At 45.9% G+C, this 22,471-nt stretch overlaps 1 protein-coding gene across 1 annotated transcript in view; it reads right to left on the reverse strand.

Moving 5' to 3' along the window:
• The window catches only part of naaladl2 (N-acetylated alpha-linked acidic dipeptidase like 2), a 93,727-nt gene that overhangs the window by 47,550 nt on the left and 23,706 nt on the right, over window positions 1-22,471 (reverse strand). Inside the window, exons 5-6 of the mRNA XM_084675752.1 lie at window positions 19,366-19,519; window positions 4,030-4,173 (exon numbers count right to left, since the gene is read on the reverse strand). Of these exons, the coding sequence (XP_084531878.1) occupies window positions 4,030-4,173; window positions 19,366-19,519 (298 nt within the window). The remainder of the gene's footprint in view (window positions 1-4,029; window positions 4,174-19,365; window positions 19,520-22,471) is intronic.

Genomic DNA, 22,471 nt, shown 5'->3' on the forward strand with positions numbered 1-22,471 from the left:
ATCCCCCTCCCTCTCTTCACCTCTTATCTTCCATCCTTCCACCTTCCTTCTCTCCTCTACCTTCTTCTCTTCTGACTCTTCCTTCCACTTCCAGCGTACTGTGTCTGTGACAGCCACCAACCCTCCCCTCCCCACACTCCACCTCAAACGGAAGACCCCCCCCCCCCCCCCCCATTCTTCCAGAGGAGTCTCCACATGTGCGGGGCATTGGTGAAATCGAAAATTCCGTTTTAAGAGAGCTCCCAGGTTGTGGTGGACAGATGGGTCGGCCTCGGGGCTGTTCCACTGACGCGGGCTCCGACTGTTCCGTTAGGTGTGTGTCTGGGACGAGGTCCTGGGACCGCGACCGGGGACCAGGGGGGACGAGGGGGGACGAGGACGATGACATCACAGGGAAATAAAGATGAGCTGTCGGCCCAGATGCAGGTCTGCGGTTCTGCTACTGTCTGCCAGGGGCCTCTGGTGCAAACACACACAGACGCAACACACACACGCAACACAAACACACACGCGCAACACAAACATGGAAGTACACAAACACACAACATGCACATGCTCGCAAATACACAAACACACAGCACGCACACGCATGGAAACACACAAACACACACGCACGGAAACACACACACACGGTTCGTTGACAGAGCAGTTTTCTACCTACTGGGGGCTGAGTAGTTTAATTCCGTATCAAGATTCAGTGGTCTTCTCTCCGGCTCACATAAAGCATTTATCACTTTTGACAACAGCACAAACGACTGTGGCTAAAGAGCCCAAGATGAACATGTGGTTTTTACAGAACTGTATTAAATCTGCTCTGTACCACAGAAGGAAGACATTTCCTTCGATAACGCCCCTGGTGAAAAATGTGTTTCGAGTTTCACGTGTTAGGGATGGCGATGGGATCTCAAAATAGTTCAGATTTAGATCCACATGTTACAATATCATGACATTAAACTTCATATACTGATGTAGAAAATACGGGGCATGCAATATATTTTGTACAGGTGGTTATATACTGTATACATACAGTAGTAGCTCTAGGATGCACAGTGCATACCACTGCGTAGTGTGTGTGTGTGTGTGTGTGCCTATCATGGTCTACGGCTGGCGTTTCCCTATTCTGATTTTAAAAGGAGAGCCATTAATAGATAGAAAGAGCTGTGGGCTAATGCATGAAATAACCTTCAGGTCAACGAAACAATGTGATTTGGGTTTTCTTCTCTCTTTTCCCCGCCGCGGCTTCGCAGTGCGGGGAGGGGGGGCGGCAATCAAAGCAGAAAGCAATAAGAAGAGTAGAGAAACCTGCACGCGGGCAATCAATAACTCTGTAATTAGGAGCTGGCGAGATTCTCAATAAAGCCATTTCACGTGGCTCTCTGCAGCCCTGGCTGTAATTGCCCCCCGAACATTTGTTACACTTGTGGGCGCTTGTTTGGAGCCGGAGAGAGGGGCGGAGAGAGAGGGGCCGGGGCGGAGATGACGGGCGCCGGGAGCCGCTAATATCACAATTGGCCGCCGGTCCTCGCCTCCGCATTCGAATCTTCACGGTGAATAAGAGAGCGAGATGAAATGGCCCAGCTGGGCACCTCGGCATTGGACAAAAACACACCTGATAATGAATGGAGCCCTTTCAGATGCAGATGCACTCGGTGGTGTGCTGAACGGCGTGAACAATGGATTTGAGAGAGGAGAGGAAAAGGAGGGGAAGGGAGGGGAGGAGCAGACAGGTAGGCTAGAAGCCCTAAGCCCCCGCGATCTTCGCAAGGAGCTGCGGTTAACATGTGTGAGTGTGTGTGTGTGTGTGTGTGTGTGGGGGGGGGGGTTCAGGAGAGAAAGAGGCCCCATGCAATTAACAAATGGCCCAGCCAATACGCTGAGCTTTAATTGAATGGGAGTTAAGGGACGAAAAGAGGGGAGGGCAGGCCGCTGGTAACAAATGATTCTGAACTCTCTGGAGTGGTCAGCGCTTCAGCCAATCGATCCCGCTCAGATAGCCCAGAGTCGCCTCTCTCCCCGCGCTTGATCAGGGGAGAGAGGCGCCGCAGGGCTGGCGGCTGGCCTAGCACGCCCCAGCTAAACAGGTGCTCCCCTGTCCTTGTCCCTTCCCCACCCTCATCCCTCTCTCCACTCCTCCTCCTCATCCCTCTTTCCAGGAGGGGGATCGATAGCTAGCGTGTAGCGGCGGACAGTATTTGGGGCATCATTGATCCCCTGAGACTGGTGTTTCAGACTGCAGGGAGGGGCTGAACACAGGGTGATGGAGAAAGACAGACTGGAATATACTGGGAGAGGGAGGGAGGGAGGATGGGGTCGCAGACAGAAAGGTTGGAAAAGACAAAGAAGAGGTAGGGAGAGAAATTGAGTCAGACAGACAGAGGTGGAGGCAGACAGAAAGAGGCAGGAAAAGAGAGAGAATCAGGGAGAGAGAGGGAGGGATGGATGGACAGGAGAGCGATTCATTTTCTGTTCTGGAAAAATTGAATGTAATTTGTCAATTTTCTTCTATGATGATGATGATGACGATGATGCAAGCAGCAGCTGTGACCTGCACTGCATCGCTGGCCCCCCGTCTCCAAGGTGACGATGCACCGATAAGAAGGGGATTTTTACTCAGTACTTACAGGCTAATGCTAACCTCTCCTGCATACACACACACACACACACACACACACACACACACACAGAGACCCATCCCATTCAGAAAGGATAATGTACTGGTGTGTTTCTTGAGGAAGGGGATCTAATAATGTCACTGTCTAAGGACTAACTCTCCACCATCTTCTTCTCCTTACAAAAATTAGATATCTTCAATCAGTGTGTGTGTGTGTGTGTGTGTGGGGGGGGGGGCTTCTTTGCAGACATAAAACAACGGCCTCCCACCCCATGTGAGATGAGGATGAAGCCTGCGCGGGAAGTTTACTGGCAGTACTGCGGAGAAATACCAGGTAAACAGTTACAACTCTAATTGGCTATAAATGTCCACAATGACAAAGTGCCATCGAATCAAACGCTCTTGTTGACATTTGACAAGAGCCAATAAAAAGCATCATAGGTGATAAAAAACCAAAGGTAGGCCTATAGCTGGATGTTCCCAGCCATAAAGAGGTCATGATATTAACGGAAATGGAGCTATTTACAATATTTCATCTGAAAGGTTATAAACATAATATCTGCCCAAACAGATGACCCTTCTTCCCACACAGACAAATCACATTTACATCCAATTATACACTCTTACCCTGCCACCGCTGATGTTTATGATCCAATGTTGTGTCACTGCACGAACCAAAGGCCCCTTGTTATAGATGACCTCTGAGGTATAGCTTTAACAGCTCCCCCCCACCGGGGGATTCCATTAGCTTACCGTGGCGCGAGCTAGCACCCTCTCTCCGAATGACACCCGTAACCATAATGACGCGAAGCAGCCTTTAACGGACATACTGTATATCTGTCTCCATGTCGGTGGTGGTGGTGGGGGGTGGGACATCACTACGGGGGTTAAGGGTTGTAATTCACGACCCCTGCCAACCTTCGTACTATATATCACCCCCCCCCTCTCACCATTCCCCCCCCCTCGGCCACCCATTTTTCACTTCCCATCCACCTCCATTGGGAAAGGCAGAGGTCCATTTTTGCCGCTAATTCCATAACTCATCTTGGTCTCTAACGGCAGAAAATGGAGGCTGTGACATAAGCGGTTGAACCTGCAGACAACTTAACTCAGACAGAATGTCCCTCCCTCAAGATTACTCCCCAGCAGATGCGGTTAAAAGCCCCTTTGAGCATGTCTGTCTGAGACAGTGAGGACAACCACAGAATACTACATCGTGCAATTAACAGAACAGAATCAAAAAATGGGATTTGCTCATCATAGTATCAGGAGGATGGGGAATCGAGTCCTTTGTTCGCGGCCCCTTTCTGAAAGAGGGACAAAAGCGTCTTCCCTCAACTCACAGCTTTGAGCTCAGCAGGGTTAACGCGAGGTTTCAATTTGATACATTGAGCTTTCGAGGTGAGACTTGGGCCTACCTGAGGCACCGGGCGTGGCTATGGGGATGCACGCCCTGTCCGTTCCTGCGGTTGGGGAGGAGAGCATCTTCCTAGCCAGGGAGGCGGAGATTGGCTGCACCAGCAGTGTCGTGAGACTGGCTCTCTCCTCTCTGAAGCTTCCAACTGCCAACGGAAACACAACAGGTCAAATTCACACTGAAGGCTGCAGTAGTGACTCTTAAGTCACTGATCCCCGAATCTTTGGCGTGATGCTACCTTTTTTTGAAGTTCAACATTGCAACCTTTGAGAAAGTCAATGACAGCGTGTTGGTAAACCGTCATGTAGACGAAGGCATCGGTTTTCCTCTGTCACAGTAACGACTTAATTATGGACAAAGCCATGACCCAGTCAGCGTGTGAACTTTAACCCTACTAACGTTCTACCTGACTACTAAGCAATATATCTCAATCTCTCTTATTTCTCACTTGCTTTCTGTGCCCACCCTCCCAGAAAAAAACTCATTTTCTCTCCCTCTCTATATTTCCTTTCCGTCTCTCTTTCAAGTCTCTCTAAAGCCAAATCTAAGCTTGCTAACCGCTAACCACTCGTGTACTGAATGTTAATAGGCAGGAGGATTTTAAATAGGAAAAAATGGTTCGAGCAGCCAATAGGGATTTCGACAGAGAGGAAACGCTCGGTCGGTTTGGCCTCATTAGAGGAGGAAAACGGAGAGCCTAATCCTGCTTGAGGAACACATTTCAGTTGGAACGATCCCGTAAACACCTACCCTGCCCAACCAGTCATCACGCTTCACTGATGTGACAGCGCAAGTTTTCGTTCCCCGTCAAAAAATGTCTGTAAAAAATAATTTTAAAAAATGCGCCCACTCCAGCTGATTGTGTTTTCAAGATCAACTTTTCCTCTACGTAGAGTTTTTCCAACCGTTGATTATTTAAGCGGTTATCAAGCTACAAATAAAAGCCCTCTCAGTTCTGAATGGTTTTAGAAGGACTCGTGCCGGCGCTGGTTCACAATGGCAGATAATGAGTCGCCCACTCAAGGAGAAGGAGAAACAGTTCAAGGTTATGCGCACTCGGGGGGAGATTATTCGGACTAATCACTGCTTTAATAGCTGAATGTGAAAATTAACAAATGAAGATTGGAGTCTATTTGGACATTGACGTCTCCTTAATTTGCTCAGGAAGAGTGACTTACGGTTATTCGGGGACAAGCTTCATTAGGCATCATTAAGTATGATAATTTGATTTCTCTCGTAGCAACCGTTCCTGTCGCGTGGTGTGGTTGTGCCAACTGAAGAACTCTATTTTTTCTGATTGCTAAGACACAATATTTTCAAATAACACACAGTTAGTGAAACCTGACACAAGGAGCAAAACAGCAGCCTAGATTTGGACAACTTTAAGCACATTCTCAGCCTCACACTATTTGCAGAATACTACACAGTGCCTTTTCAAGACACTGCCTTGTAAAATGCCACACGCGAACGAATGGATCAAACACGGTTGTCAGGTGTACAAGCACTAAAGTGCATGATTGTAACATACCAATCAGGTGTAAGCACTACAAAAAGGCAACAGGTCAGTGTACCTGTCCTCATCAAAAATGGAAGGCAATGATGCAGGAAGAGGAAGAGGGAGGATGAGAGGGGGAGCCCGTGGAGGAAGAGTGTTAGGAGGAGGGGGAGGTAGACCTGGAGGCCGTGGAAGAATAGGGCCAAATTTACAGTATCTATATGAAATTCGAACGACATTGGTTGACCATGTTGTGAACCATGGGGCAACATTGAGAGAGGCTGGACAGAGAGTTCAACCCAACCTTTTTTGTACCCATTCACTGCAGTCCATGATAGAAACAATGTACTACTGTATTTCATTTGTTGAATACTTTAATTTGTCACCACAAATGTATTTTCTGTGTTTACAATATGTAGCCTACTATACAGTATTCGATTTGACATATGTTCAGATTTTCTGCACAAAATGCAACCTTTACACAGACAATGTGGAGAAATACAGTAAATATTGTCTTCAGTGTGCAGCTGTCTTGGGTGTTGTGTTTGGTCAACATATTCATGTACTTCTACGTACTCGACGGTAAAAAATATCTCAGACAAAATCAAGCAGGTTATATCATTACAAAAATAATAATAAAGTGTAAAAGGGTTTAAAATTATGCTCAACAGTGTGTAATTGGTTCAAACAATCACATTTTATGAACCATGTGTTTGGCATACGGTGACAGAATTTAGTTTTTATAAATGATTGTATAGTTTTGAATGAAGTGTTTCATTTGGCAAAAGATTGTTCTTTTGCTACTTGTGTGTCTGGTTGTATGAATCGTGTGTTGGTTTTTGAAAAAGTGAGCCCTGTTTTCAAAATTGTGCTTAAGTAATTGGAAAAAAAACTGTAAATTACGAGTTGCACCTCAGACGTTGTGACCAGTGTCACAACATTGTGATTATCCTACATTTTCTCAGCTCCTTACCTTCCACCTCAAACTTCTCTCTCTCTCTTTCCCTTTTTCTCACTCCCTCAAATCAAATCAAATGTATTTGTGTAGCCCTTTGTACAAGCAATGTCACAAAGGGCTTCACATAAGCCCATAGAACTGCCCCCCCTCTCTCTCCGTGTATCCCTGTCTCCCACTATCCCACACACAATTGACTTCTAAAACCACTGGGAGTGAAGGAAAAAAAAAATATATATATATAAACTCAACAAATATGAACAATATAAAACGTTATTGTTCTGGTAACAGTGGTGAACTGTACCTCACATAGGCTTGTTGCACATAATACATGCTAGCCAATTAAGGCCTATTACTGATTGGTCAGCCATCACTAATAGGAAATGATCTGGAAGTCTTTTAAGTCCAGCTCATTGGTCATCCTACATAGGTCACGTACTGAAGAGTGACAGAACCCAGCTGGGCTTAAGGAGTTTCAGGACAAAGTCCAGCCGGCCATGGACCAGGCTCCGCATACACTTCTCTGAGGTTCTTTTGAATCCAAGTCTAGTCAATACGCTTCCTCTAGAACCCCCTGAGGATGTTTTACTTGCACATCCCAGCCTCTGATGTGCTTAAATAACCCATGAGGCAAAGAGCTGTATTGACCTACACTGAGGGAACTGAAGGAGACAAGCTTAGATCTGTCCTTGTAACAGGTAGTTCGGAGAATGAGAAAAGTTTCTGGTGTTTCCGTTTTTATTTTGTATAAAGTAGATAACTGTCGTGAGCTGGGGATGCTTGCCAAAGCATTAGCTGTCTGACAGTTGTTTACTGTATTCGACATTTAGTTTGGACTCACGAGAGTTCGCCATCCCTATTCAAATAGCCACAAACAATGATTTCCAAGTAAACAGGTTGCAAAATGCCGCAATTAATTACCATAAGTACAATACTAATCTTATGCCAAGAAACCGTCTGAGTGGCCTGCCTTTGATTCTCGCTAATCCAGTTCACCTTTTCAACTCAAAGCCTCCTTTCATGTCTTCAGGGTCTTTGAAATGGATAGGTGGGGCTCGTCCTCTGCTCTTGGTTAGAAAAGGTTGATTTCCACGCCTGTTCCATGCTGCCACCTTCAATTACAAACAAGCCTTTCGCACACGGGGTCTGAGGGCCTTTCAAGCCGACGTGTAGACACTGCACTTCATTAAGTCTCAGTAGAGGAGGCACGTTTGGAAGGATGCTCCTTTTCTTTAGCGACACCTGAACGCTCTTCATGCAGCGGATGGACAGTGAAGCATCCTGGGTGCACTTTTCTTCAAAACAATGGCCACTCCTCCAGGATGATTAACATTAAGCATCACGAGCAATCAGGCTCACGTGATATCCTTGTAATGTATGCACATAATATGCATATGTGATGGATAAAAAAAAAAAAAAAAAAAAAAAAAAAAAAAAGAAAGATATATATTGCGTAAAGAGTGTACCGGCTGTGCCGTATCACATCCAGTCTGTGTGCAGCTGAAATAGTTCATAGGTAGCTTGCAGACTTAACGAGAGGCAGAAAGGCCAGCCACGTGGTCGAGGGTAGTGTCCGTCAAACTCACAAACAAAATCCTAGCCCTGACCGGTCTGGTGAGCCGTCAAGCAAGAACTGCACCAATCAATTGCCCACCAACCTCCACAGCAATCCTTTTATTACTGGACTGTAATATAAAGTACCTCAGCAATGTCTAGAGATCCTCACCTCTAGGACATTGGGTAGTGTGTGTGTGTTTGTGTGTGTGTGTGTGTGTGTGTTGGAGGTCCCTGCTCGTTTCCTGTCAGAATCTAAAGTATACTGTGAGCTGTACACACCTGTGTCTTGTGGGAACTACATACTGCTAAGAAATGCTTTAGCAGATGTGGGTTGTGATTTCCTGCCAAGCAGGCAGTATGCAACATGGTTTATCCTGTCAGAGTCGGTATGTGTATTGCAACAGCAGCCTCTGTTGTGTGCCTAGCGTAACCAGCAGTGATTTAACACTGGGTGCAAGATACATGTCGACTTCAATATCCAAACAAAGAATATGAAATCTAAAGTCGTCAGCAAACGTCAACCGATTTGAAGTCAATTATGTTTTCCAGGTGCAGCGGAACCAAGATTGTTTTTTACCGAAACCGTACCCTTCAACTTTGACTATCAAACAATGAGCTGGCGCCGTGCTGTTGGGAAGTGGTACAGTAGCCATCGCATGAAAGATGTAGAGTGACCCTGAAACAGAGCGTCGGTGGCACATTTTCTTGCGAAGCATTGTTAACGTGATAGTCTTGAATTCCTGTTCCACTCGAAACAGGTAGGCTTCCCTTTAGCGGGAACTAGACGACCAAATAAACTCAATTTGGAAAGGACACAGTGACAGTTGTCCTTCTATTGTATAATTTGACAGGATATCTATAAAAAGAAATGGAGGAGACGGGGAGTAAACAACTTCCGATCTCTAACAACCTAGAACATGGTGAGAGTTGTCTGAAAGAACATACGCAGCCAGTCCAGAAGGAAGACAGCAAGCTATTTCGCCATTTCCTCACATCCTGTTTGTCTAAAAAAGAGAATGGCACAAATACAAAAATTACCACAACATGATGGCTCCCTAGAAATCTAACTGAAACCTCTAATGGCCATTCGGGGGGGGGAGAGAAGGAGAGAGAGAGAAAGAGAGGGAGAGAGAGAGTCAGTCCCACCATCCCTGCCTGAGAAGTGGATGAATATATCCTGGCTGAGAGAGTGTGATCAAAGGTGGGAAAAAGACTGCATTAAAACTAATCAGAAAGGCTAGAGGCACCATGCTCCCTCTATTCCACCTCTCTTCTCCCTCTCTTTCCTTCCCTCCCTTTCTCCCTCCTTTTCTCCCTCCCCCTCTCTCTCCTCCCACATTCTCTCCCTCTCACTTTTTCTCTCTGTCCACCCCTCACTCTCTCTCCTTCTCTCTGTCTCCATCCCTTACCTTTCTCTTTCTCTTTCCCTCTCTCTCTCTCCCTCCCACTTTTTCTCTCTGTCTTTCCCTCACTCTCTCTCCTTCTCTCTGTCTCCCTCCCTTACTTTTCTCTTTCCCTCTCTCTCTCTCCCTCCCACACTCTCTCCCTCCCACTTTTTCTCTCTGTCCTTCCCTCACTCTCTCTCCTTCTCTCTGTCTCCCTCACTTATCTTTCTCTTTCCCTCTCTCTCTCTCCCTCCCACACTCTCTCCCTCCCACTTTTTCTCTCTGTCCTTCCCTCACTCTCTCTCCTTCTCTCTGTCTCCCTCACTTATCTTTCTCTTTCCCTCTCTCTGTCTCCCTTCCACTCTCTCTCCCACCCCCTTCCTCTCTCTGTCCTTCCCTCACTCTCTCTCCTTCTCTCTGTCTCCCTCCCTTACCTTTCTCTTTCCCTCTCTCGGTCCTCCTCCCTCTCTTCGACTGCTCGCACCAGTCCTAGCCCACACATAGACAACTCCAGCTCTTCCAGACTGTGTGGGGAACGGTGACATATCGAGCTCTCTCTAACAGAGACGGATTTTCAGCCTTTATCTGCTAATGAGTTTCCTCTGGGGGGAGGAGGAGGGGGCGCACAGGTTCAGAGCGTGGGGATCTGACCCCGCAGAGTGGTTGCCTAGCGATATGTAAAGAGTCATATCAAGGACAAAACCGGATTGGTTGAGGTTAATAAAATAACGCGTGGTGCATGTGGGTGTACATGTGTTACTGCTTGCGTATGGTGTGTTTACCTCAAGAGTCAGTTCAATCACCACTGCGGAGCTCAGAGACTCAGGCAAGAGTAACAACAGGTGCCATCATCATGTGTACTCATATATAGCCGTCCCTGATAACTGGATATCCCTGGATGCACACACTCTGCTTGGCGCAGGTCCTCATCTGCACACTCAGATAACATATCTGATACAGAACCCTCTCATGTCAGAAACGCATCACACTGGGTCACTGGGGTCACGCGTGTGTCGTGTGTTGTTCGTATCTCTGAGCTGGTGTGATATATCTATGCGTGTGACTCTATATGTGTCGTTGTCCCATCATGGGATGACGTGAGGAGGCGTGAGAGCGCGCGTGCACGTCGAGAGAGGGAGACAAACAGGAAGAGTGAGCAGAGGTGCCCAGACCGACCGACTGATTCCAATGAACTGGCGTGGAAGAGAGTCCCAAGGCGGGAGACCGCCTCCACACGGGTGCGTCAGCGCTCTGTCAAACCGCCCGGACGCCAGACCCAAAATGGCTCCTTCGAAAGTTCGGCCGACGCCACGCTCTCAAAAAACCCCACCTGTGCTAGAGGCGACTGCTGGGTCCTCCATAGGGGTCGTTAAACGACATTGTTTTTTAATTGACTTTTATTGTGTTTTGATGCACGTGTGATGCGAGCGAGGAAGCAGAGCTGGGGATTTGCAAATCCTCTCTTAATGATGATGTGGTTTTAATGATAGCTTAATGATCCCCCCACCCCCCTCGAGGGCTCTCTGTTTGGGGTAGCAAAGAACCATTAAAAGCGTCGAATCCACGCACATAAATATCACCGCTAAGGTCTGAACAGTGTCACTGTCTCCAGCAACAATGAGTTGCTCGAGACAGAAAGCTGTCAATTTTTTTTTTTGTATATTACTGTACATATTAGAAGCATATCCATCTACTGGGTTACTATTCAGTAATTCAAATTGTATTTGTTGAATGCTTATCTAATGACCTAGTTGTGGCAGAATTTATTTCAAAGTATTTCTTTTTATCTTCTGTGAGGGAATCGTTATGGTGATATGGGCTTTTAATGGGCTAGAATATGTATTGTCAGTTACACCTCTGAGGATTGGCTGGCTAGGTAGTGACACCATTGAGGATTGGCTGACTATGCAGTGACACCATTGAGGGTTGGCTGATTATGCAGTGACACCATTGAGGATTGGCTGACTACGTAGTGACACCATTGAGGATTGGCTGACTACGTAGTGACACTTCAGAGGATTGGTTGGCTATTCAGTGACACCACTGAGGATTGCCTGTGCGACGGGTATTCAATACAAGCATACTCCTAGAGGGGGTTTAAGGTACAGAAGGAGCGGATGCATGGGGGTGCACCCCTACTCCCTCTAACTGGAAGTGATCTGGGTAAATGAACAAAAGATCAATGAAGTAACACAGATAAAATATTGTATAATTAGGTAGAAGAAAAAAGCGAAGGTTCAGTGCGCTGCTTTGAGTATTCTACAAGGACCAGGGAACGCTCCTTTATCCTAGTAAATGGCACATGACACACTGGTCCACACACACACACACATTACATTTACATTTAGTCATTTAGCAGACACTCTTATCCAGAGCGACTTACAGTAAGTACAGGGACATTTCCCCTGAGGCAAGTAGAATGAAGTGTATTGCCCAAGGACACGTCATTGGGCATGGCCGGGAATTGATCCGGCAACCTTCTGATTAATAGCCCGATTCCCTAACTGCTCAGCCATTTGACTCCCCCATATTCCCACTTTTTCTATTGCAGCTAAGGAGTTATCAACAATCCGTGACGAAAGCTATGAGATGGTTGTGGCCCACCATTTTTAGGTGTTTGTCTCAGATGGGAAGGGTCCTGAAGAATAGACAGCTTGACTTGGCAAAGGTCAGTTCCCTAGGTCTAGGAGAGAAGGTAGCCAGGCATGTTACTATCATTGAACACAGGACTAAAGGGTGTTGAGTGTAATTCAGGTCATGGTTGTGGTGATGAAAAGGTCAGAACTCCAAACATCCTTCCGCCTCAGTAGAGATGAGAACCACAGGGCAGATCTGCAGTATGTGCAGATTATATTCAGAGGTGGGTGTTGGAGAAAAACAATGTTTGATAGACATACCTAAACAAAGAAACGTAAAATACTGGTTGGAAGCAGGGCGTGTTGTACTATATAAGAGTGGATCACCAGTCAAAATGCTCCATTTTGGGTTTGGCAAGTCCCACTGAACAAACTAACAGCTTGTGACTCCAAGGTATCCATGTACATCCTCCTTGACAGCAGAGGAAACCTACTTGACTATGATGACAGGTTTTCCGTGTGGTTCGACGTGATTTCTTTCCCCAGAAAGGTCCTCAGATCCCGCGATCCTACAATCACACTGGAACTACCCGGCCAGAGTGTCATTGATAGGTTTCCCAGAGTATCTCTGCACTCTGCTCCAAACCCTTCAGGCTTTACTAACACTGTGGGCTTGGTGTTGAAGGCAAACACACTGTGGCTTGGTGTTGAAGGCTAACACAGTGTGGCCGGCCCCCTCTGCCTCAGGGCTTGCCGGCCTGGAGCCCGGCCCTTATTGGCCCTGTCGACTTGGCCCTAGCCAGCACGGCCCGGCCCGGGCTCATAAAGCAAGCCTCATCTCCTTCACAACAGCCCCTGGCCCTGAGAACTCTGACCTGCTCTGACGCTGAGGTGCTAAACTGTATCAGACTACGATGACCATGGCCGCTGTCCCTTGGAGGTCTTTGACAACAGGGGCTGATGCTTTAGCATATCTGTTTGTGGCGCGCCATGTGAGAAGGGCACAATGAGGCTGTCTGCTGCCTCCAGCAACCACCACACACACACACACACACACACACGCCTTAACCAGCCAGTCCTCCTGCCCCTCTCCAGTCAAAGACAAAGAGAATCTGAGATCCCCCCCCCCCACCCCCCCCACCCCCCTCCTTATTTCTCACACTCATATAAACCCTGTCCACACACCGTGAGGGAAGTTACAACAAATCCTTGTCTGGTAAAACAATTCTCCAATTGCCAGGGTTAAACTATGGTCACGTCTCTGAGGAAGTACGGCGGCCAATGGCCAGAGGCGTGGGGGGGGGGGGGGATGGGGGGGAGACAGAGGGGGAATAACGGCTTAATTGGAAGGAAGAGAAGTGGATACTGGTGGTAAATACTGGGAGGATTATGTTCACCCCTCCAACGTTCCTCCTCGCAGGAGGAAAACAAGCACACGACATGTATCAACAGTTCATTTACTATATTTTTCTGATCCTGTTGTATAACTAAGATTTAAAAAAAACTAACTGGAACAACAATCGAAAAATGTGCAGCGAGCAGTACCAACTGTGGAGGAAGCTTTCCATGCCAAGCTATTCCTGCTCCCCTCCAGGGCATACCTGCTCAGACCGGCCCAGATGTTTCTACCTCCCCATTGGACGGCTGTCTGAGACAAAGACATTGTCAGTGTACCTTTTCCGATACGACAACAACTGTCTGGAGAGCGGCAATGATTATCAAACGCAATTAAGTAAACACGTTCTACTTACTGCTATTCATCTCTATTATTGCTTCCTTTCATTGGAAAGATCAAGTCATTATGTTGTTTGTGCCTTGATTAATTAGTCTCGGATGAAGCTATTTGTTTTGAATGTACAGTCTGTTTCTACATAAGCTCAAACTGGGTAGGTGTGTCGGCTTCATAAGATTTTTTTCTTCATTGAAACCCATTCCAGTTGCTGTTTCATGGGTAGATTTATAAAGAAAATGTAGGGGGGGGAGAGAGAGAGATCTAGGAGACAGAAATAGAGCTGCAGAGAACGTAATGATAACCTCCCACGACACAGTTGCAGAGCGAAGCCGACTGTGACAATACAAGCACGGGGCGCGTGGGTGGCTGTGGCGTTGTCGATGTCACTTCCCTAACTTGCTTGTCGTCCTCATAATAATTCTGACTGTGTTGTTATGAAACCCAAACAGGGCGACGAGGAGATCCGCCGACATTTCCATAATGTTATTGACTGAGCTCCACGCCGTCCGCCGGTCTATCCCTGACAGAATGCACACGGCGAGAGTGTGCTATTTGCATGTCTATTATTGCTTCAATAGCCGGCGAGCTGTGAGCGGGCTAGGATTTGGAAGGCAATTTAAGGCTCGACTACACATTTGATGTTCAGTTGGATTAACGCTAGAATGGAGGTAACATTGTAGGGAATACCAGTTTATACCAAGGTTAAAATGCTAAACTGTTGGTTGGTGGTTCAATATAAACCACCCCCTGTGATTTAAATACACAGGGTTACACCGGTGCAGTAAATGAGCTCTAGTAGGCTTTGCCGTTGTAAATGGGGGTAGGATGTGAAATGAAAAATGAAGGTGAACACACTAATGATGGTTAAACAGCTTGCCATGTAGAGTTGAAGATGATAGGGTTAAAAGTGAGGTCTCCACATCTGGAGGGAAATGTATGAAGGCGCCAACATAAAAAAATGGCCTCCAAAACATGCATTTATCAGATGGATAAAAACGCAAGAATCTATGTACACAGTTTAGAAATCATTTAGGACCAACAACTTTTTTTCCTCACTGTCGCAGTACCGCCCCAAAGTGCAAAATGAACCATCCCAAACTGAACTTGACCTGTCCCAAAATGTAAATGATTGTGTTTTTGCATTTTGACATTCTGACATGGGTCTAAGTTATTTGCAACATTATTGAAGTAATCCATACAGTCCTGGGGCTCAAATCAATGTCTGAATTTCAATGTGACGACATAAACAATATTGTTATGGTCTATCGTCCCAAAGTCTGTGTTGAGATGTCAAAGACATCTAGTCTGTGTTGAACTGTTCCAGACATCTAGTCTGTGTTGAACTGTCCCAGACATCGAGTCTGTGTTGAACTGTCCCAGACATCGAGTCTGTGTTGAACTGTCCCAGACATCGAGTCTGTGTTGAACTGTCCCAGACATCGAGTCTGTGTTGAACTGTCCCAGACATTGAGTCTGTGTTGAACTGTCCCAGATCTAGTCTGTGTTGAACTGTCCCAGACATTGAGTCTGTGTTGAACTGTCTCAGACATCTAGTCTGTGTTGAACTGTCCCAGACATCTAGTCTGTGTTGAACTGTCCCAAACATCTGGTCTGTGTTGAACTGTCCCAGACATTGAGTCTGTGTTGAACTGTTCCAGACATCGAGTCTGTGTTGAACTGTCTCAGACATCTAGTCTGTGTTGAACTGTCCCAGACATCTAGTCTGTGTTGAACTGTCCCAGACATCTAGTCTGTGTTGAACTGTCCCAGACATCTAGTCTGTGTTGAACTGTCCCAGACATCTAGTCTGTGTTGAACTGTCCCAGACATTGAGTCTGTGTTGAACTGTCCCAGACATCTAGTCTGTGTTGAACTGTCCCAGATCTAGTCTGTGTTGAACTGTCTCAGACATCTAGTCTGTGTTGAACTGTCCCAGATCTAGTCTGTGTTGAACTGTCCCAGACATCTAGTCTGTGTTGAACTGTCCCAGATCTAGTCTGTGTTGAACTGTCCCAGACATCTAGTCTGTGTTGAACTGTCCCAGACATCTAGTCTGTGTTGACCTGTCCCAGACATATTTCTCATCGCCCCCGGGATGACGTTCATTTCGAGCCCTGCATGGTTTTGTCTGCAATGGTTTTGATTTTGTGATATAGGCTATAGACACTGTGGCCAAAAACCAACGAGACAAAGTGCATGTGCAAACATCCCTAATTACAAGTTGCTTGGTTTAAAATCATTCAGTGATAACGTTTAGGTGAAGTTATTGATGATGACATCATAATGGTATAGACCTATTTCTTTTTGGTGATTCAGATTTAACCTGAGGCAGCTTGCTCTGAGGACCCAGGTTAGCCACTTAAGCTAGTTGTGTGGACCTGGGTTAGCTTCTAGCTACTGTAGCTGTGCATAACTGGGATATCTACCTAGCTAGCTCTCCTTTTTAAAACCCTGCACTTTCTATTCTGAAGAGACATTAATAAATCAAATGGAGAGCTTCTAAAAGCTTTAACCTCAATGCATTATGCAACCCTATCCCACAGATGCAAATGGAGATAGCTTTGACACTGCATTGTTGTTTCTTAAAGTAGGCAATTAGGTACAGCAAAGCTTGCAAACTGCTTCAAGAAGAAAGTGCAGGGGCGACTTTATAATGTTGCACCCCACTTACCACATAAAACCTTGAAATAATCTTGAAGTGTCACCAGAGCACTGTGTCACTAAACAATGTAGTGTATGTGTGCCCTGCTTGATACAAACCTGTGCATTGGCGGGGGGGCGGGTACAAACTTCCTGTCGTATAAAACCACAGAAGAAAGTTTCACATGTTTAACGATGAACCTCACACAAAAAAATCTGCCTAAAACCCTTCTTCTTTTTTTTCTTCTTCTCAGAAGTTTACATTTCTAAACCTATGAGAGATCCTCTGCAGCTGATGTGCTAATTACCGTTGCTTCCGGCACTGTGTTTAATGCTCGGGTTGAACTCCTGAGAGAACTGGACTTACACATACATCTCTTCTCCCTTCCTCCAGCGCTCGATAAATAAAGAAAACGAACGGTGTGACAAAATCCTTCAGAGCCACGTGTGCTAATAAGACCGAGGAGAACCCAAAGGACATGGAACATTTGTATTCCCTCCTGCTCCATCCTGTTTCGATGTCACATCCTGGACTGGAGAGAGGAAGGAGCATCCATGGTGGCCCAGAGGACTCATCCGACACATGCCGGGGGGAGACACGCGCCGCGTTGTGACACTCGTGAATGACACGCCACCGAGGACATTCGCGGCAACCATTTGTTCATTAAAGGTTCCGACATCCGTCCTGCGGCCGCCGCGCGTTTAAATCAATATGCAAATGACTACATTTCTATTCAAAGGCTTCTTTTGACTTTGGCGAGGTTTTCAAAATAACCCAGGAGAGGCAATTCTTTTCAGTGTGAATAGATCCACCTGTCAGAGAGCAAGAATTAACATGTAAAAATGGTTTGAAGTCGTCTCCGTTCGCGTGCCGTCGCTTTCTTTACGACAGGGAGGGGGAGGGGGCGAGGGATTCACTTTAAAGGTTAATGCAGTTATGCAATCGCGGACACCCACCACCCCGCCCCCTCACACCTTCTCCTCGCAGCCCGCGACCGTCATCTATCAACATGGGTTCAGCTTCGATGCTTGGCATTCCTCAGTCTTGACCCCGAGGCGGTCATCATTTGAGTAAACAGAGCTAGGGAAATTCATCAAAGGCAAACAACACAAATAACATGGCGACTAAATAAAAATTAACGAGGAAATTGCTTTGCTTCCGGGGTCTGCTGCCTGACACGAGACAAGAAGCTTCCGTTCAAAAATCAATTAACCACCCGCATGTGAAAAAGGGATGTTTGCATGACGACGACACAGTGGTTTACATTGTCTGCCTGCAACATGTCTGTTTTTTTTTTCTTCAACCGAGCACACAAACAGATTGTCCATATGGAATATCCAACATGTTGTCAGTTGTCATGGGGACGTTGGAGTACACGCCATCAAGTAAGCAGAGCACATAGAATATCGATATTTTTTTCTGTGGGACAGAAGTACGTAAAAGGCCCACCCAACAGCCATACATATACACCATAGAATAAAACAATCCCATGTCCATCAAAGCCGAGCTGAAGCTTCCCAGAGGACAAAGACTCCAGTCCAGTATGATGCGAGCCCAGCTAGGCCACAGAACACCTGCTACTGGTATCTAAGCAAACAGTATTGCTTGATAGGGTCTTTGAAAGTTTGCATCTCAATTTTCCACTTTTCATGCCCGCACACACAAACAAACACACACACACAGAGAAACACACAATCCCTCTGAGCATACCACAGCAGATATCTTGTATTGAGCGGGAGGCCACAGAAAACAGCATGTTTTAGAAGACACAGCTTTGTTGCTGGTTGCCTGTCCCAGCAGGCCTTAGTGTGGCTGTATGAAGCATAGATAATGCTACAAGGAAGGCACCAATTAAAACCAGCGCAGGGAGCGGATGAATAATGAAGTCAAAACCCGGGGAAAATAACTGTCATTCACAACTACTGAATGACAACACCGACTATTTACCCGTAAGACAAAAGTACTCTTGAGAAAACCGCTTTTGAGAAACCAGGTAGACACGTTTCCTCAAAGGTCCCAGAGGGTTTTAGAAGGTTTGTAACCTTGTTTTTTTTTTTTTCTGGATGTTTTTGGATTTGAGAAGCACACTCGTAGTGCTAGCATACACAGCTATCTTGGATTTGATTAGCGTGGCATCTATAATTTAGGCTACTTGTCTTGTATACTAATATATATATATATATATATATATATATATATTTTTTTTTTTTTTACACTGGTCTTTGCTAAGCTTTCCTTCCACTCTTAACTACAGGCCAAATTGATGATGTACACATTTATGAAGTGAATTATGATTGCACAAAAGTTCTAAATATCTGTCTTTATATAAAGTTATGAACTGAAACAATCAAAGGGTGTAATGTGCACTGCAGTGCCTATGCTGCAGGACTAGAAGTATTGGAGCATGGCTTTTTGGGTGAGTTATGATCTGTCCTTTCATATCTTGTGCTCATCTTCCAGAGAGTGCACTGGGACACAACTACCAGTGTTACTGGTGAGAGAGCAGACAACCAGCATCTGTCCCCACACACACAGACACACACAGACACAGGCAGACCCACACACCTAAAGATCAACACACACACACACACACACACACCAGCATCTGCCCAGACATCTGTTCCAAGCCCCTACTGGGTCCTGCCACCAAGGTTCTGGAACTCTTAATAGGACAAAGGTACTTTTGCAGTAATGACGTGTCCCCATTGGTCAGACAGGTCAGGAAGTGGAATCCCCATTGGCCAGAAAGAGCGAGAAACAGGAAGTATGAGCAAAACGTGGGGGGTAAAGAGGTCCACCATCATGGGGAGAACATTTAACTCAAGTCGAACCACAGCCAGGATATGTGCACAGAAACGTTTACAGTGTTTTGGCTCAGAGCCTCAGAAGACGCATGGAAGATGCATGCTCCCATCAGACGAAACAGGAAGTAACCTGTAACCAAGACACGGAAAGCAACGTAAACACATTCAGACCACATAAGGGCTTCTTCTCACCTGTACTTGGGTACCCTGGGGTTGAGGGGTCACCCCCTGGATTCAGGGTGACCCCAAATGCCTGTGTGTGTCGCTGACTCTGGTCCAAGGGGCTGTCACAGGGGTCAACGTAGACCAGAACCCCCCCAAAACCCAGGTCCGCTAAGAGGGAGAGCTGTGGAGACACACAGAAGCAGTCATATGCATGGTGTTGATGGTAGCACACTCAGGGCCTCATTTACTAGCAGAAGTGAGCCCATTTCAGGCATCAAATAGCAGGTAAAGACATAAAAAACGTATTTACAAAGGCAGCGCACTTGGGTGAAAACGCAGATTACTGCTGCTGGGAGGGTATCAGGGAAAGTGGGCGTGTGCCACAAAGAGATGGATGTTAATGTTAGCTGTAACTTTGTGGACCAATATTTCTATCTCCTGTTCGCTGAACCTTCTTTTTCTTTTACCCTAATCCCCCATGGTGGCAGTAACATGCAGTCTTTTAACGGCGCGCTGATTAACACTAAAGGGCGAAGTAAGGCGCTGATTGCCCGACGAGGATCTGGTTTGATAAATAACACGCAAAATGCAGAAATACACCGTGCGCTATTTGCGCAAAGGCGCAGATTAAGCTGCAGTTGCAATGTTAGTAAATGAGGCCCCTCAGAGTGGTACACACATTCAGGGCTAAGCCTGAGGTGCAGAGCCTGAGGTGGAATAGGTACATCTAGGTCAAATCACAGTTACAGCTTCACTTTGATATGAAAAATGAATAAGCATTACAAAGTACATTCTGGCTCACAACACGTCACAAATGCCTCTTTGTCGTACACATGATCAGATTTGAAAGTTGAGTGTTTTTTAACTATGTTGGGGTCGTTGAGTAGCCTTATTCACGCTTTATATATATATATATATATATATATATATATATATATATATATATATATATATATATATATATATATATATATATATATACACACATAATCTAGCACTGTGCTTTAGGTTCTGGTCCTTGACGACGTTCAAATACATTTGAAGCCTTGGCTCTGGAGCTGTGGAGGAACGGCAGGGTTTATTTCTGAAAGCCCACTCCAGGTGCTGATAAACCCACTTCAGATAAAAGCAGCCTGTTAAATGCAGCATGTGTCTTCGCCACACGTCTCTTCCCCACTTCCCTGGCCTCACGGGCAGACTGGCAGCTCCCAGACTGGGTTAGCCACATTGCTATGCTCAGCTGAGGACGCCTCATTAGCTTTTTGACTAAACCTTCCTTTTATTTCAATTCACTGCAGTTGAGCGATTCAAGCTTCTGACAGCGGATCAAGAGGTCAAATAGGCCCTCCGTATGTTCCATGCTATCGTGTGTTGGGCTAACTGCGTGCACAGTCATAGAACGAGTTAAATCAGAGGTACCATACCATAGGGCAGTGGTTCTCAATCCTGGTCCTCGGGACCCCCTGCCCTGCATGTTTTAGACGTTTCCCTCCTCAAACACACCTGATTCAAATCAATGGGTTATTATCAGGCCCATATCTATATCTATGGTACAGGCTACCTGTTGTGATGGGAAAAAGTAACTAAGCAGGGGAATCCCATCGTTTACGGTTCAGTAGCCTACATGTCCTGTACAAGCATGACAGACCTAAAAGGGGTTAACAATGTGATTATCCACCCTGAAGAGCTTTCAGACTAGAAGCATCATGAAGAACGATCTGATGTTACGTAACTCCACTGTGGTGATTGCACGTTCAAGGAGGTTGCAGCTGCAACACAACACAAGCCCACTCACTCCATCCAGCACCGCGTGACTCCTGGGCTTGACTTTAATATTGCGTTTCCAAGGCGATGCCCTTGATCTTTATGAGCGAGAATGTACTGTATGTTTTATTGTATACGAGACAGGAAGTCAAGGACCTTCTTTTCTTTTTAATCAACAGCTTGTCCTTCACTGGGAACAGTGGCGGAGGGCAGGTGTGCAACATATCTGAAGGACGGCATGTTTACTGACCTGAGGCTTCAATACTAGCGACAGATATAATTAAACAGACAGTATTTCCCATTGAAATGGCAAGATGAATCGTTACTATGGCAATCTTGGTTAGCTTCGTCAGCGAACTGCCTAACAAAGAACGGTATCAATACACAGGAACAAGTACTGATCAAATGAATTGATCCCATGGTTCACTTAGAACCTGTTGAAATTCCAAGTGATAGCCTGCTTCTAAAGTTCTAAGTTCTGTCATTGATTGCAGTCAATGGCTTAAAAGCTGTCCGTGAACGAGAAGGCAAAACCATCTATTTTAGTCCAGACTCTCTAATTGATGTCAGAAATGAATTCAGGCTCCAATTTGCTAAGCTATGCTTTCACAACTTAAAAAATACAACAATTTTAACTATCAAAAAATAATAGTACCATTAACCAGTACAGTTTTATAATCACTTCATGTCACCAAGGTAACATAACCAGCTGTGTATTCCAAAACACACACACAAAGAAATCTTCAACAAACCTCAAACAGAATGTCCTACTTCATCCATCCAAAGTACGCCACTTGTCGGTTAAAATCGGAGACGACACAAAGCAAATAAATTATGATTGAGATTCTGGGTACAAACAAACAGCCAACAATTGGGGGCATATTGAGTAAACAGACATCTAAACAGTGTGTCGGGAGGGGAACAGATTAAATCAAGGTGCTCCATGCAAATAGCTGCTCAAAGAGACTCCCAGGGTAAACAGCTTCACTGAGGTGGTTACGAAAGAGCTTCAGATCCCTAATCTGCCAGTAACAACAAAACATGAAACAGTAAAACAACATTTCACTGGCGCCCCGGGAGACGGACAGAGGGGGAGGCCAAAATCCACGCTGTGCATGAGCGCTCGACTTTAAGGTTCCTACTTTCTTGTGCGGACCGGTCGAGGCTTTGTCCTCTTGGAGGTTGTCGACCGCCACAAAAAAAACAACAACATTGTGGCCGGCCTTCGTAAGCGGAATTATCACAGAGAAAATGGAGGAGACAAATGTGTATTACTGAGGTGTTAGAGAGGCTGTGATGAGTGACCGAACCGTGAGCCGCTACATCAGGTAGTACAAAGTCTAATCAAATCAACGTAGCAATTGTTTGG

Source organism: Hypomesus nipponensis, chromosome 16 (assembly GCF_054491055.1).
Source record: "Hypomesus nipponensis isolate SF chromosome 16, ASM5449105v1, whole genome shotgun sequence".
Taxonomy (NCBI): domain Eukaryota; kingdom Metazoa; phylum Chordata; class Actinopteri; order Osmeriformes; family Osmeridae; genus Hypomesus; species Hypomesus nipponensis.